This window comes from Phacochoerus africanus, chromosome 1, assembly GCF_016906955.1.
Source record: "Phacochoerus africanus isolate WHEZ1 chromosome 1, ROS_Pafr_v1, whole genome shotgun sequence".
NCBI lineage: Eukaryota > Metazoa > Chordata > Mammalia > Artiodactyla > Suidae > Phacochoerus > Phacochoerus africanus.
In genome coordinates, this window is record NC_062544.1 from 210,751,362 (window position 1) to 210,767,766 (window position 16,405).

The following is a 16,405-nucleotide window of genomic DNA, read 5'->3' on the forward strand; positions in this document are numbered from 1 at the left end:
AGGGGTGGAGCACTTGCCCCCAGCTATGTGTACCTCGTTTCCTACCTATCAGAGAATAAGAAGATGGGAAAAGTAACCCAAGTTCCTGGGTCCAGCTCTTGGTAAAGCCATCTGTTCTTTATGTCCTTGGGTTCCATGAGCTCTTGCTATATATTTATGACAGATGTTTCTTGTGATTAAGGGAGTTTTTAAAAATGTCTATTATTTGTCTACATTTTGATTGAGTAGTTTATCTGGCTAGCCAGTGCCACATTAGTAGGGTCCTGTAGGGACTGACTCCAGTCTATAACACAAGCTCCCACATTCCCAGTGGCCAGAAATTTGCTCATTAGTGTTTTAAAGTTTTCAAGGGCTCATTTTCTGTTCCTTACTGGTGGCTCTGACAATATACTAAAAAGGCCCTGATAGAATCCTAAAAAGGCAGGACCTGAATTTAACCTCCACCATTTACAACCGAGAATAGTGCGTCCAGGGAGAGGAAAAGAGTTCCCAGAGTCACACAGTGAATGAGCCAGTGATCAAGGGCCATTAGGAGCCCTGTCCTGGGGGTTGTTCCTGTGCTACTTCCTGGCTTGGGTTAGAGCTCCTCCCTTCAATCTCTGTGTCCCTCCCATCTTTCCATTGCCTAATTTCCCCACTCCAGGAATAGTAGTAAAAACAGCAACATCCATATCCATGATACCAAGAAGTAACATTTGATGAGTGCTTACTATGTACCAGGAACACAAGTACTTCAAATGCATTGTTTCATTTACATCTCTAAACTATAACACTGCACACGTGCACACACACACACACACACACACACGTTTTATACATGAGGAAGCTGACTATTAAGATATCAAGTTACACAAACAGGAGTAGCTAGGAGAAGATTGTTACTTGACTAGATAATATCTCCCTGCCAAAGTGCTCAGATGGTTCTGTACTTTTCCTTGGAACACTGAAATGAGTTGTGATAATATAGTCAGGGGACTGTGTGTATATGTCTTCCCAATAGAATGAAGCACATGGGAGAAAAAGTTTATTCTCTGATGTTTAACATCAGCCGGAAAGCATATGAGTAGCTTAGATATTCTATTACAGCAAAGATTTCTCAAAACCTAAGATGTAGAAATTTGATTTGGGGCCTCATGTTTCATACCTCTATCAAATGACACGGGTAAAAGTTTGGGACACTATAATTTGTTTTCTACTGTGGCTGAGCAGAATGTGGAAGATCTTTTATTTTCCTGGTGTTTAGTTTCCTGCTTTATTCAAATCTAGAAAGACAGTCACTCTTCCCCCTGACTTGGCTGCCAGACAGAAAGGAATTGCCATCATCAAAGACAGATTACTAGTCACTGTTAATATTTTTGTGATTTAAAGTGGTCCATGAAGAAACACACTTGGGTGCTCATTTTTAAAAAAGCAGAAAAAAAAAAGGACAACAAAAACAAAACAAAACAAAAAAACCAAGTAAACAAAACAAAGCCCTTCTAGTCCTCATCCTCTAGCTCAAAGCGTCTCCATTCATGCAACTATTCATTTTCAGGTCCTGTTTTCTAACTCTTTAGATATATACTGCCTTTCCTTCATAATTTTTAATCAAATGCTTCATTCAAAATTTATAGGATCTAAAACCAGATTAAAAAGCCAATCTTAGACCTAATATTTGCTGAGTGACTGAAATAGAGTAGATCTCTTTCAGTTGGGCTTGTTTAAAAGCCTCCACGGCTGCCTTACTGACATGTGCCCAGAATTTACAGTCAGTTAAAAGGCATCTCTCCTCACACGTGCAGGTCTGACTTTCTTCTCAAGCTCTGTGTTTCTTTGGAAAGGGCTTTCTGCTAAGGAAATACTGTATATGCAATAGAATTTAATTGACGAGGAGCCAGAAGCCCTGACTCTGTCACAAACCCACTTTATGACCTGAACAAGCTCCCCGTATCTTGGGTTCCTCGCCTCTAAATGAACTTGAGACTAGGTAGTTTCAACAGTTTAAAAGAATTAACAGGTTGACCCAAGGGCCCCTGGTCCCTGTGTCTAAAATGCCAAAGTCATGGTCCAGTTTTCAAAAGTACAGAACAAATACAGTGAGACACTTTTTGGAGGTTGCCTTGTAATTTAATCTGATGAATCTTAAGCAAAGGAGCAGAACATTTTCTAGAAAGATGCTGTGGGGAACTGAGACATGGAGGCGCTGTGGATTTAAAAGTAATATTCAGCTAGATTCCATTTCCGAACGTGTTGCTATACCATTTATAAGACTGTTTTTCTTTGAAAGGAAGATTTGTAAATGGCTATGAGATGAACAATGATGGTAAGAGGACAGAAAGGTATTATGACGTCATCATTAATCCATCACAATTTTCTTTCCCCCAAACTCAGATTTGGCCTCAGAGTCCTTTTAAACATAGTATTCATGCCTTCAGTTGATAATCAGAGTTTGCAAAGACATTTAAATCTGCCTGGTATTCCTGAAGCCCTCCTCCGGAGACCCCATATTTAGTTAAGCCCTTGCTTTTTCCTTTGTTATGATTTATGTTTAACAAAGTAAGTCTTTGCTTTCAGTGGAATTGTGATAGGTTTTTCTTCTTGTACAGCCAGAAGCCAAATAGACTCCAACTGTGATTTCTGTTCTTACCTGTCGCAAATCATACACAGTTAAGACAATGGAGATAACAGACAAGATGATGATGGCCGTTGCATATTCGATGTAACCTTGAGACAGCCACAAAGTTAGGGTAAAAGCTTGAAACACGTAGAATGGATTTAAAACCTGCAGGTACAAAAATAGCATTTGGGTCACTTGCATGGACCTTAGTGGCAGTCAAGATGATATCATTTCTTTATTACAGAATTTTTTCTTCCATTTCTACAACATATTACAATAGAGCTTACTTAGAACTCGCTTAATTTCAGTGGAGACAATGTCAAGCACATAGAGTGTGATATAGTAGAAGCATATTTATTTTAAGCACACAGAGCCACGCCCACAAATCATCATCCTTATTTAGTTTGATTTTTTTTTTTTGGCTTTTTAGGGCCGCACCTGAGGCATATGGAAGTTCCCAGGCTAGGGGTCGAATCAGAGCTACAGCTGCTGGCCTACACCACAGCCACAGCAATGCCAGATCTGAGCCGTGTCTGCAACCTACACCACAGCTCAGGGCAACACCAGATCCTTAACCCACTGAGTGAGGCCAGGGATTGAACCCGAGTCCTCATGGATCCTAGTCGGGTTCGTTAACGACTGAGCCATGACGTGAGCCCCTTTAGTTTGAATTTTTGAAAATATTTTACCAGTAACAAAATCTAACAATTTTTCAAAATAGATTTATCCATAATGGAGGAGAAACATTCAGATTCTTTTAAAAACAAACTTCAATTTTGAACCTCTTATTGCGGGTTTCTTTTTCATGTAATTACAAGCTGCAGATATAGACAAGTTGTGCAATGAAAATTAGTTTCTGCTGTTATCCAGGTCACTCATTTAAAAATAACATATGCTCACGTCACAGGTCTCAGCAAGATCCTCTGAAAGTCACTGAAGTCAGTAAGGCCTTTTCTTGAACAAGGAAGGACAGTCAGGGAAGAGAAGTTTTATCCAAAGATGTTTGAAAATCATGTGCAGGAGTTCCTGTGGTGGCTCAGTGGTAATGAACCCAACTAGTATCTACGAGGATGCGAGTTTGATTCCTGGCCTTGCTCAGTGAGTTAAGGATCCGGCATTGCTGAGAGCTGTGGTTTAGTTTGCCAAGGTGGGCTTGGATCTGGTGTTGCTGTGGCTGTGGTATAGGTCGGTAGCTGCAGCTCCAATTCTACCCCTAACCTGGGAACTTCCATAAGTTGAGGGTGCAGCAATAAAAAATCCCCCCCCCCAAAAGAAAGAAAAAGAAGAAAGAAAATCACGGGCAGAATGTATCACCAGCCCCAAAGCTGGCCATCCATGCAGTTATTTTTGGTCTCTTAATAATATCTTCAACTTTTTTTTATTCCCTTAATTGTCCCCACTTTGGGTCTGCTAACTTCACTATTAATAATAATAGCAGAGTGCAAACCCAAGAGCTAGAGAAGGTCACATGGCTTACATACTTATCATGAATTAAAGAGTCCATCTGAACAAAGCAAGTCTCTTTTCCTGGTGAAGCACTCTTTGTAATTATAATGAATTAGATAAAATTATTACCTAAAGCCAGTGCTGCTCTTTTTTTACCTCCATTTTTTGTAATTCTCTAATATATTAAATAAATTTCTACCTTATTCCTAAAAATGAACTAACATTCATTCCTAAGTGAGTAGGCTATATCTTAAAATTTTCTGACTACCTGGATATATTTTTTTTACATTAAAAAAGCTTATGTTCTTTAATGTTTTTATCATTTCCACTGCAACATGAATTTCTTATAAATTATAGCTCTTCTCTCTGCTTGACATAAAATGGTTTAATTGCAGATTATGCATTTGTGATAATGCAATATCGAATGTGTATAAACTCAGTAGAAAATTGGTGAAATACCTCTTGTAGGAGAAACAATATTCTTATTCTTATTCAATATTCTTATTCTTATTCAATATTCTTTTGAAATCAAATGTGAAGAATTTTTTTTCCTACTAAAAGCCTAATAAATAAGTGCCAGAAAATATTAGCACTGCTTTCAAAATAGACCAGACTGACACTCGAAAGAGTCTTGGGTAATTTGAAAATATACTTGAATAAGAAGTTTAGAAAGCAAACTACTTTTTTAATAGTAGGAGAGCCTGAGCATATGTGGAGGCATGTCATATATGGGGACTCTCAATACTTTCCCATCAATTCTGCTGTGAACCTAAGACTACTCTAGAAAGAAAAGCCTAAAAAAAATTATTTCTAAAAATGACCACGCTAAAAACCAAAGTGACCATCTTTGTGCATTAAAAATGGACCAGAAGCATGCAGCACTGACTGGGCACTGACAGATCGGTCTGTTGGATGCTTGAAGGAACAAGTGTCCCATAAGAGACAGGGAACAAAAACCAGGCTTACTGCAGAAAACAGAGCTGAATGTGATGAGGCCCACAGACCTGTCCACACTGACACACACACGCACACACACACACACACACACACACACACACACACACACACACACAAAGAAAACTGAGGCTGAGAAGTCACAGCCAGCAAGGAAGGGTTCAGGTTCACCAGCAGAGGGCAGCATGGGAGAGACAAGTTTGTGGTGTCAGCTGTGAGCCTGGCCAAGCCCCAAACTGACTCAGGACCTGCATCTCACAGATCCCAGAGGAATAGAGCACAGACTTCCAAGAGAGGCCCCAGTTCTGTACTGGGGACCAGTAAGAACCACCAAAGAGGGAGAGTGAGCACAGAGAGAAAGAGAAAAGTGGAGGAAGGGAGGCCCTACTCAAGGTGAGCTTATCAAAAATAATAATTTTAAAGCACATAGAGAAAATACACTAAAAAGCAGAAAAACGGTAACTGAAGGAAGAGGTCACTCTCAAGAAAATGGATATAATAGAGCAAAATGAAAACGATCAAAATTATACTTTTTAAATCATCAAAGAGATCATGAAGTAATAATATCGCCAGTTCACCATAACCACCGTCAAAAACTGAAGAAAACAAAACAAACAGGAGATTAGGAAATAGGAATCTATCTCTCACACTGGGAAGGGATTTTTTTTTAAGTGAATTTGAATTAAAAACAAGTTGTTGCTGAAAAGGACCACCAGTTAGAAATCCTAGAATTAAAGTATATATATACTTAAACACATAAATATATATTTATTTATTGAAATAATGAAAACCTCAATAGACAGGAAAAGCATAAAGTCAATGGGAATAACAAAAAAAAAAAATTTCATGTGGAGTTCCCGTCATGGAGCAGCAGAAACGAATCTGACTAGGAACCATGAGGTTATGGGTTCAATCCCTGGCCTCGCTCAGCGGGTTAAGGATCTGACATTGCTGTGAGCTGTGGTGTAGGTTGCAGACGCAGCTTGGATCCTGCATTGCTGTGGCTCTGGTGTAGGCTGGCAGCTGGAGCTCTGATTGGACCTCTGGCCTGGGAACCTCCATATGCTGTGGGTGCGGCCCTAAAAGGACAAAAGAAAAAAAAAATTTGATGAAACACGAATTTTGTCCACATCAAAATATCTACATATTTAAGATTTCTCTGAGTGCTAGAAAGGAAAAAGGAAAAAACAGGCGTTTGTTTTGTTTTGTTTTTTTCCAAAAATAAATGAGAACAGTTACCTGTTTAACAAGCAGCTTCCATATGGGTTGGATTTCAACCTCGATGGCATTGGGCCCGCATACTAATCTTCTGTAGGAAATTGATCATCTATTAGTGTTACACCTACAAGCTCATCAGTAAGTGAGTTCAGGCCACACTAAACAGAAGTCCCTTCTCTACCCTTTAGAGATTTTGTGCCTTCAATAAAAAATTAATGAGCTAATCTTAAAATATTCATATATTTTTAAATGAATGTTAGTACATGATGGACAAAGTCATTTTTCTGGTTAAAATATATCTTAAGTACAGTACAACTCAAGAATCAAAATGAAGTTAGGCAGTTCTTTTAAAAAAAAATACTTTTGATTACATTCTCAGAGAAGCAAAGAAGACACAGATATGAAGGTGTCCTGGAGTTCTCAGGCATTCTAGATGGCTCCTGGTGTTGAGAGTATGTCTATCTTACCTTTGTACCTCCAGCACCTAGGACAGAGCCTTAGTATATGAACTTAATAATTACATGAAGGAATGTACCAACAAAGTGGAAGATAGTCTATGGGCTTCACCGCTAACACCTTGTAAATCTACACATGTGTGCCTTAAAATAAGAGGCTCTCGTGTTTACATAGCAATTTACAATTTACAAATTTCTACAATTTTCAATCTACAAAATTCTCTTATTGGATCATCACAACAGTAGAAAGGAAAGAACTGATATCCCCACTTTGCTAATGAGAAGAACTACTATGTATGGGTGTTTTGACAAAGGTGCACATATCTGATATTAATCATGACAATATAACTTTAAAGCATAGAGGACAATGTCAGAAACCACGTTTAACCTTTTATATACCCTTTTCCCTTTAGTCATTACATTATCCCTATGAGATTATGTATTATCATTTTTAATATAAAGAGTACAGATTTAGATGAACTAAGAACTTTCCCAGAGTCTCAGAGCTAGACAGAGACAGAGCCAGGCTCCCCACCGTGGTCTCTTTGACTCCACTCCACATTCTGCCTCAGTAAGGACCCATGATGCAAATCTGCATGATGGACTTTTGGTCCATGACAGAGAGAATAGTCCAAGTTTGTCTGACTTCTAAACCACGCTATTCCAAATAACATCATCGCTTCTGAGTGTCGGCAAGGACTCAGACCAAAGTCTTCTGACTCTATGCACGAAAACACTGTGGCAGAGAGATATTGGAAAGCAGTGAGGTCAAACAGCACGTGCTGCTATGTTAGGGACTTTGGAAGTCCCTAAGTGTCACACTGGGAAGAGGTCATAACTCAAGCCACTTTGGTGGTTAGGATTCTTTTCCAGAGTCAGATGAAATAACCTGTTTTAAGCAAGTGTCAGAACTTCTCAGTACCCTGAATTTGGTTCTCTCTCTCTCCTTGGAATACACTCCCCTGCATCTTTCACTTTGTTAATGCCTACTTAACCTTTCAGATCCAAATGTGATAATAGAGCCTAGCAGTCATTGGGATAGATAGGATAATAACTAGCTAGTTTAGAAATCCCACTAGTGGATCATAGATAGCGAGGGAATGTTAAGGAGTTTGGGGAGACCATTGTTTGTTAATGATCACTCAAGAAAGCAATCATAACATCATGAAACCAAGCAGACTTGCTTAACAACAAAACTAACAAAATACATTAGGTCAATGACGCCTGCATCCTGCTGGTTGAGGTCAGTAAGTTAATGATCGCTAGGACATGTTCCTCTGTGTATACTAAAAATAAAAATATAGGGGAAAGGTGACATTCTAAAGTAGAAGACCCTCATTATACTAAAGCCTGAGATGATTTACCATATTTTAGCATATGTTACCACCCTTCTGCCGATTAGGAATTGCACCCTGACAGTCCTAGTCTGATCGTGCAGGACAAAAAACGCCCCCACCCGACATGGAGGAGGAGCTAATGATGGAAGCTTGAGGTCTGCTCAGGAATGAAGAAGAGGGTGGTCTTCTCCCCTCCCCACTTTTCCTTTGATCATAAAAATTTAGCCCCCTAAGTTCTAAGGGCAGAGCCCTCTTGCCCGCCCACTTGTATCCTTCGCAATCATCGTATACTAATAAATCACTTCTTTTCTATCAATTTGCCTCTTGCTGAATTCTTTCCATATCAAGATATAAAGAACCTGAGCTCTACAGAGTCCTGAGACATGTTCTGCCGCTTCAGTGATTGAGAAGTTTGAGATCCAACAGACCTGGGCTTGAGTCCAGCTAAGCCTTCTTACTTGCTGCTTTCTCCACCCAGAACCAGTTTCCCCCACACCTTTGCATGGCTCCTGCCCTCTTTTCATCCAGGCCTCTGTTCAAATAGCCCTATTACAATTCCATTTAAAATAGCTACTGTGGGATGGATTGGGAGCTTGGGGTTAATGATGCAGACTATTGCCTTAGGAATGGATTAGCAATGAAATCCTGCTGTGTAGCACTGGGAACTATGTCTGGTCACTTATGATGGAGCATGATAATGGGAGAAAAAAGAATGTATACATGTATGTGTAACTGGGTCACCATGCTGTACAGTAGAAAAAAAAAATTTAGTGGGGAAACAAAAAATAAAATAAAATAAAATAGCTACTGTGACCCCCTCCAACTCAGATTCTCTTTATCTCCTTAACCTATCTCATTTTCTTTTATAATGTATTTGATCATCCGAAGTTATACCTTATTTTTACATGTTAACAAGCATACATGTAACAGACTGTATCCTCTGCTATAAGCTACTAGAGGCACTGGTATTTCCTGAAGGCCTAAATCATGGCCTCATTCATACACTTGAAAATGGTTTGTTAAATGAATGAATAGATAAGGAGGCGTGAACCTCAGTTCCTTTATTTATAAAACAGGTTTAATAATACCTGCCTAATAAAATTGCTATCATTAGCATATGACATAAATAAGTAAAGAATTTAGGACAAGAGGCTAAGACATAACAAGTTCTTAGTAAGTGGCAGCTGTATTTGAAATCTTCCCTATTTCCACAGGCACAGTGAAATATTTTTTTCTCTTTCAATACCCTTCATTTCTTTCTTTCTTTCTTTTTGCTTTTTAGGGCTGCACCCATGGCATAGGGAGGTTCCCAGGCTAGGGGTTGAATCAGAGCTGCAGCTGCCAGCCTACACCACAGGCCCGGCAACGCAGGATCTGAGCTGTGTCTGCGACCTACACCACAGCTCACGGCAATGCTAGATCCTTAACCTGCTAAGCGACACCAGGGATTGAACCCTGGATCTCATGGTTCGTTTCCACTGCGCCATGACAGGAACTCCAACAACCCTTCATTTCTTAATAACAACACATAACTTTTTTAATTGTAACATGTAGTTACATGTCTTTCTCCTCAAATTTCCTAGGCTGTCTTTAATTTCAGGGAGGGAGTTTTCTCAACTCTGTTTATTTAGCATCTAGGAGCACAGTGTCTGACACAGAGAGTGCTTCCTAAATATTGGAATTAATTAAGGGGGACTTTTGTGACCCATGACTAGAATACTGTCTCCCCTCACAAGGGAAAAATCCAGTTCACAGAACTACAGCAGCACACAGGCTGTGAAAGTCAGGTTAGAAAGGAGCAAGCCAAGGGCATTGTGATCTTTGTCTTGCCTTGTCTGGTGAGAAGGTTTCTGATGTTAATATCAAGGGAGAGGGGCTCAGCTCTCATGAGGACTGAGATCCAGCAGATTGATACTTGCCTATAGATGATACTTCTTAGGGCTTCTCTGGGCTGTTTGCATAACAGCATGGCCTGCCCCTTGCTGCTTTTATCTTTTTCACTATCTTTTGCCAAAAAGCATCATGTGTCTAGGAACCGTGTACTCTTCTCAAATTCGGTGGAAGCCAAGCTATATTTTCAGGGACATTGACCAATGGCTAAGCAACTGGAAGGAAAAAGAGGCTGGAAACTGGGTCACATGAACAAAGTTTCAAGGAATAAAGGATATAACATTCCTTGACTCTAAAAATTTGAGGAAGCGTTCTGGTCATGGCTCAGTGATAACAAACCTGACTGTGTCCATGGGGATGTGGGTTTGATCTCTGACCTTGCTCAGTAGGTTAAGGATCCGGCATTGTGGGGCTGCAGTGTAAGCCTACAGCTACAACTCCAATTTGACCCCTAGCCTGGGGACTTCCATATGCCATGGATGTGGCCCTAAAAAGAAAAAAAAATCTGATGAGCTGACAGGGAAAAGAAGCCTTAGACTTATTCCAGGTGGCCTCATAAAACTAAATAGTCTGAATGAAATTAAGTAGACTTGCCTAATATAGAACTATTCATTAGGGGAATAATTGCTTTGGAGGTAGAAGGTCTGTCTCCAAAATAAACTGAAGGATTTCTCAACAGGGAAGTTAAGCATTTCTGTCCTGGCTATGAGCTATGCTTGAAGGAGCACTGAGTTTTCTGACCACCATGAGATATGAGTAAATCTGCTGGAAGATATTTATTCCTGAAAAACCAAGCATGAATGACTAGGAATATTTTCTTTGGGGATGGTCTAAAGAAGATAAATGAATGAATCATTCATTCATTCATTCATTTATCAATTTATTCACCAAATAATTGTTGACAGTTTGCTGTGTGCTGAGCCCTTTTGGTTCCAGATGGGGAAGACTAGACTGAGGGTCTGTAAAGAGGCAGGAAGATGATGCCAGAATCAATGGTGAGCTTCTTCAAACTGCACACAACCACTCTGCTTCCCTTTTGATAAGCCACCAATAGAGTCCTTGGCAGGGACGGAGGCCTGCAGTTTTCCAAACTGTTAATGCTAAGCTAGGGGATTCTGGCATGGCCTGTTTCCATGAACTTTGGAATTTTTAAGGAGCAGGTTTATTAGAGTTTGAAAAAATTTCCCAGGTGGTTCTGCTACCTAATCCCTCACTCCCCTCATACACCTGCTTTATAAAGGATGAGAGACTTAAGAAATTCAGAGATGCATAGAAATGCCATCCAGTGGCTGGCATTTGAGCATGGTTATAGAATGTAACAGGATGTTGGGTTTTAGAGCCCTCTCCATTAAAAAGTAACAAAAACAGCAAAGCTGGTACGTTTTGAGAAATTACTTTCAGGGGAAAAAATCCCTATTTTAGCAGTACTTAAACCTGCTTATATACTTTGTAATTTATACAGAGAAGATCCATTGTACAAATGACAGAAGTCATTTTATTTCTTAGCATTAGTTCTCATCTGTTACCTGTTCACTTCTTTCATTTCCTAAAGCTCATTTCCAGATAACCTCAGGGAAAGTCAAGTTCTTGCAGGATTTCCTGCCTTATATGTGAGCTAAGTGAGGTCAGCTTTTTTGGGAAAGTGCCTGAAGCATTCCCAGGCATAAAGATCCAGAAAGCAGGGGATCAAGAGGGCATCCGGATGGAGGCAGGAGTGGAGAAATCCATGCAGGATCTTTCCGGGGAGACCAGGACCTAAGCTTACTTGTGCTGCCATAGAGTTTTGCTCTGAAACAAGACAGTGGAGTTAAGTGATTTTATACTTTCAGTGGACCCAGATCCATAGAACTGTGGGTTATATTTTTAAGTAAGTTATTTACTTCTAATAAACTTCTAAGATTTGAATCAACTTTATTGGCTTCCAGAAGAGTGAGTGAAGCCTGTCCCCTCTACTCCAACCAATCCTTCCTTTCCCAAAGGACTGATCTGATGGTAGATTGTCTATACTTGGGCTATTTCTAGGATGGGGCTTTCCAGGGGATGAAGATCATGGTATATAGCATGGTTTCTTTTCTGACTTTTGCTTCCCACAAGACCTAAGGTATAAGAGAGTAGGGGTTCATAGTAGCCCTAATCTCTCTCTCTCACCTTTTTCTTGCTTCATTTTTCTCTCTTCTCCTGCAACAACTTCCACCAGCTTGGAGCTGAGCACTAATGGCAAACATACCCTTTTTGCTGCCTGTTACTCAGATTTCTTTCCTCTGTACTAACAGGCATGGCTTTTTTTCTCAATGATGTGACAAATGTGGAGAATTAAGTTTGTCCAGCAGAATCATCAAGCCAATTGTTAGGACCTCTGCGCAGCTCCACATTCAGTGATGTCACTTGGCGGCTTGAAATCAGCCATGGCTGAGATATTCCGATTGTAGAAATTGGCAAGCCCTACCCATAAAAGCCTTTTTTTTTTTTTTTTCTTCCAGATCTCTAGGTTACTAACAAGGCAATTGTTCTGTAGATAACCCCTAGTTAGGAGGTGCCTGGATCTCTACTGCCAGAATGTTCCCCTTCTGTTTTCAGGATGCTAAACAAAGAAGGCAGGAGTAGGATGGGCTGAGTGAAAAGATGAAGAGTCACTCAAAAACTGGCCTAATAAGATCACTTGGATGGATGGGGGATGAAGTAGCTGTGTTTATTCCAGAGGGCCCTGTATCCCTGAGGTAAGAGAATTACCCCAAGTGTCTGTGAACCTGTATAGGACAGGCTCTCAGATGGGAAGTTGTATTCAGTTCATGAATGAGAGAAGATGGGGGCAGGAAACCTCCAGGAATGATTTCTCTATCTTCTTCCTATGCCCTCTGACATTTTCTCTCCAGGGTAAAGTTGTCACTCTCGATATTTTGATTTGTTTGTTGAGACCAAAAAGTGAGAACTATGTGCATCTGTGCATTTTCTCTTTGTGCATCTGTGCATTTTCTCTTTGTGTCTGGCTGCTAGGAAGCCTAAAGGAGGAGGTTTTATTTATTTATTTATTTATTTATTTATTTATTTATTTATCATATTTTTTGTCTTTTAGGGCCACACCCATGGTGCAATATGGAAGTTCCCAGGCTAGGGGTCGAATCAGAGCTGCCGCTGCCGGCCTGCACTATAGCCACAGCAACGTGGGATCCGAGCCATATCTGCAGCCTACACCGCAGGTCACCTCAGCTCACAGCAACACTGAATCCTTAACCCAATAAGCGAGGCCAGGGATCAAACTCACATCCTCATGGATACTAGTCGGGTTTATAATGCTGAGTCACAACAGAACTCCAAGGAAGAGGTTGTGTTTAGATTCCTTGGCTTTTTCTGATTAGAGATTTTTGTGTATCCCCCTTCCTTTATTGCTTATATTTGGTTCCTTGCTTTCCATACAAGCAAGCTCAAATTCATTTAGGAAATTGATATGCTATCACTCAACCAACCAATCAATCACATTTAATTTTTGAGAAGTGTTTAGTCTTACACTAAAAAATAAAAGGTAAAATTGGGGGGTATGCTTTATATTCTACATACTCTATTTATTTGCTAAATAGAAAAACCTGCAAAATAAAATATGACTATATATGTTTCTAAGTTGATTGTCTCCTCTATTCTTCATATTTGGAAAACTATACTCTTTGTCTTGCTTATTAGATTGTCAAGTTCTTTATTGTATGGACCAGATTTAAATTTAATTATGTATGATGTTTATTAAAGTTTGGTACTTGATAAATAGGGACAAATATGAGGTAGCTGGACTGATGGGAAATCTTTCCTGTGGCAGTGGTTTCCTGGGCAGAGTATATATATATATTCATCAGCTAGATTTCCTAAATAGATCAATCCTTTAAATGTCTTGTGCTTAATGGTAGAAAACCAATATGTTTTAAATGACTTTGAAAACTTTTTATAGTTCTGTGATTTAGGGATTGTATCTGAAATCTCATATAATGATACCATGTCTAAGGCATTTTGTAATATTGTCATCATCTAGATGCCTGGTTCAGTTTTCATTGTGTTTAGACACTGGGAAAACTTGAAAACAATATCAGATCTGTAACTTGCAGGCTTGATGTAAATACAAATCATGGGGGTGCTTGCAAAAAATGCAGTTTTTGGAGTTCCCGTCGTGGCGCAGTGGTTAACGAATCCGACTAGGAACCATGAGGTTGCGGGTTCGGTCCCTGCCCTTGCTCAGTGGGTTAACGATCCGGCATTGCCGTGAGCTGTGGTGTAGGTTGCAGGCGCGGCTCGGATCCCGCGTTGCTGTGGCTCTGGCGTAGGCCGGTGGCTACAGCTCCGATCCAACCCCTAGCCTGGGAACCTCCATATGCCGCGGGAGCGGCCCAAGAAATAGCAACAACAACAACAAAGACAAAAGACAAAAAAAAAATGCAGTTTTTTTTTCTAACCACTACCCCAGCTTCTGCTTACTAAATCCAAATTATGGAGGAGAACCCAAGAACCTGTATTTTAAGTACCAGATGAGAATTTGTGTTTCTGACTAACTGTGAAGAAGGTCAGGCAGATCTTTCTTCTTGTCTCTAAAATTGAGCAAGGAATGAAGGTGATTATTAAGATGCTTGGGAAGGCTTGCAATGGTTTACTTTTGGAGTCACCAGGATTTGCCACTTCAAATTACAAGTGAGGAAAGGAGAGACTCTAGGTCACTATAAGTGAGTGAGCAGTGTAAGGATTTCCTGTGCTACTGTTAGACTATTATTTCCTAATCTCTGTGCATCTATATATCTCCTTCTCACAATTGGACCACTATTCTTTGTCTCTCTTTCCCACCAGTCAATTAATTTCTCAGGGAAGATGACCAAGTCTTATTTATCCTTAGAACCCTAATGCCTTGCAAAATGCCTAGTATATTTAAAGGCGTTCAGTCAACAGATCAATGAATGCATTTATTTATTCATTCTTTCCACACACATCTATTGAGCATCTACCATGAATCAGGCACTATTCTAGGCTCTGTAAATACAGTGGTGAATGACACAATTAACTGAGCAAACAAAATCCTCATCTCCAGGGCTCATTCTCCACAGTAAAATGCAACAATTATATTGTCTTACAAAATTGACAGCCTTATATTGTCAGGGGATTTGGAGAATTAAGATGCTGATGTTTATGAAATGACTCAATATTTTTTTTTTTGAGGAAAGACAACACAGAGAATACAGTTCTATAATCCTGAGAGAAAAGGTCCAATGTTATTTGATCACATCATTCTTTTAGTTTTTTCTTTTCAATAAGTTGTCTAAGATGAGAATAATTTAGAATATCTCTCTGATGCCAGTAAATGAATGAGGGTTATATGAAGTTGAGGAAGCATCATGTCAACAATTCACTGATTATAAATCATTTGATACTTCAGTTTCTGCTGGCAGAGTTTACTGAGGGAGTACCACAAACCCTACCTGACTTCTTGGTCTTCACTGGTGAGACCCAGTCCAAATGTATGGTGGATGTCATAGCAGGAATTGCTATCTTCCAGTAACCTAAAATGTGGTCAGAACAGGAACTGTACCTCAGTTCATGTCACTCAACAAATCAGTATTCTTCCCTCATATCTTAATGAGTGCTTTAAAAAAAAATCAGACTTACCCAACTTTCTGGAACCTCTTTTCCACGTTGTCCCAAACATACCTGATTTTCTGCACTTGGATATATCGCAGCTGCAATTACAAATGTGATAAAACAAATCTTATTTGCAAAGTCAAGCCCATCAGGGGAGGTTAGGGTTTAGCATAGGTCCCAACACAGCTCTCACTTTCCTTGATGCATAGCTGTAATAGCCAGCCAGCAGCATGATTTTCAGAACTTCCTTACAATAAATGTATTGTTCTTGTGTAGCAAAAACATTCCATAACATTGCAGTCTTCAAATCACTTACTTTTAATTCTGGCTTCAGTACGGCTTGGTTTATAATAGAGTGGCTGTCAGCCAACAGGGGTTCTTCTGGGTTCTTGCTTATAGGAAACTTCAGTGTAGATAAGTCGAGGCAGATTACCTTCTTCCTCATATATCTTTGAAATTCATCCTAGAGAAGACAATGTACCCCCATAAAATTCTCCAGTATTATTCAACAAAGCATTGACTCAACCAAATACCCACCAAGCGCTAGACCAGTAGTTCCTGAAGTTTGGGCTACCAATTAATGCATGACCATTATCTCAGAATTTGTTAGAAATGCAGATTCTTAGCCTGATCCCAAACTACTGAATCAGATATTCTGGGGTGGGGCCAGTAGTCTGTGTTTTAAGGAGCTCTCCAGGTAATTCTGGTTTGCACTGAAATTTGAGAACCACCTTGCTAGAGAACAAAGAGAAAGATACACTTGGTAGGAAAAATAGTTTCTGGATGTTTTAAAATGACATCTAGATGTTTAAAATGCATAATTTCCCTCACAATACATATTTTTGAAAAACTGAAAAATAACCACCATGTTGTATCTTTTTTTTTTTTTTGTCTTTTTAGGGCTG

General features: G+C 39.7%; 1 protein-coding gene across 2 annotated transcripts in view; it reads right to left on the reverse strand.

The window, feature by feature from the left end:
- The window catches only part of ATP13A5 (ATPase 13A5), a 113,481-nt gene that overhangs the window by 77,847 nt on the left and 19,229 nt on the right, over positions 1 to 16,405 (reverse strand). The window contains exons 3-7 of one of the 2 annotated variants that reach the window (XM_047788889.1): positions 15,817 to 15,963; positions 15,528 to 15,598; positions 15,341 to 15,421; positions 6,236 to 6,305; positions 2,627 to 2,761 (exon numbers count right to left, since the gene is read on the reverse strand). In XM_047788889.1, the coding sequence (XP_047644845.1) occupies positions 2,627 to 2,761; positions 6,236 to 6,305; positions 15,341 to 15,421; positions 15,528 to 15,598; positions 15,817 to 15,963 (504 nt within the window). The remainder of the gene's footprint in view (positions 1 to 2,626; positions 2,762 to 6,235; positions 6,306 to 15,340; positions 15,422 to 15,527; positions 15,599 to 15,816; positions 15,964 to 16,405) is intronic. The other variant, XM_047788899.1, reaches the window with a different exon arrangement.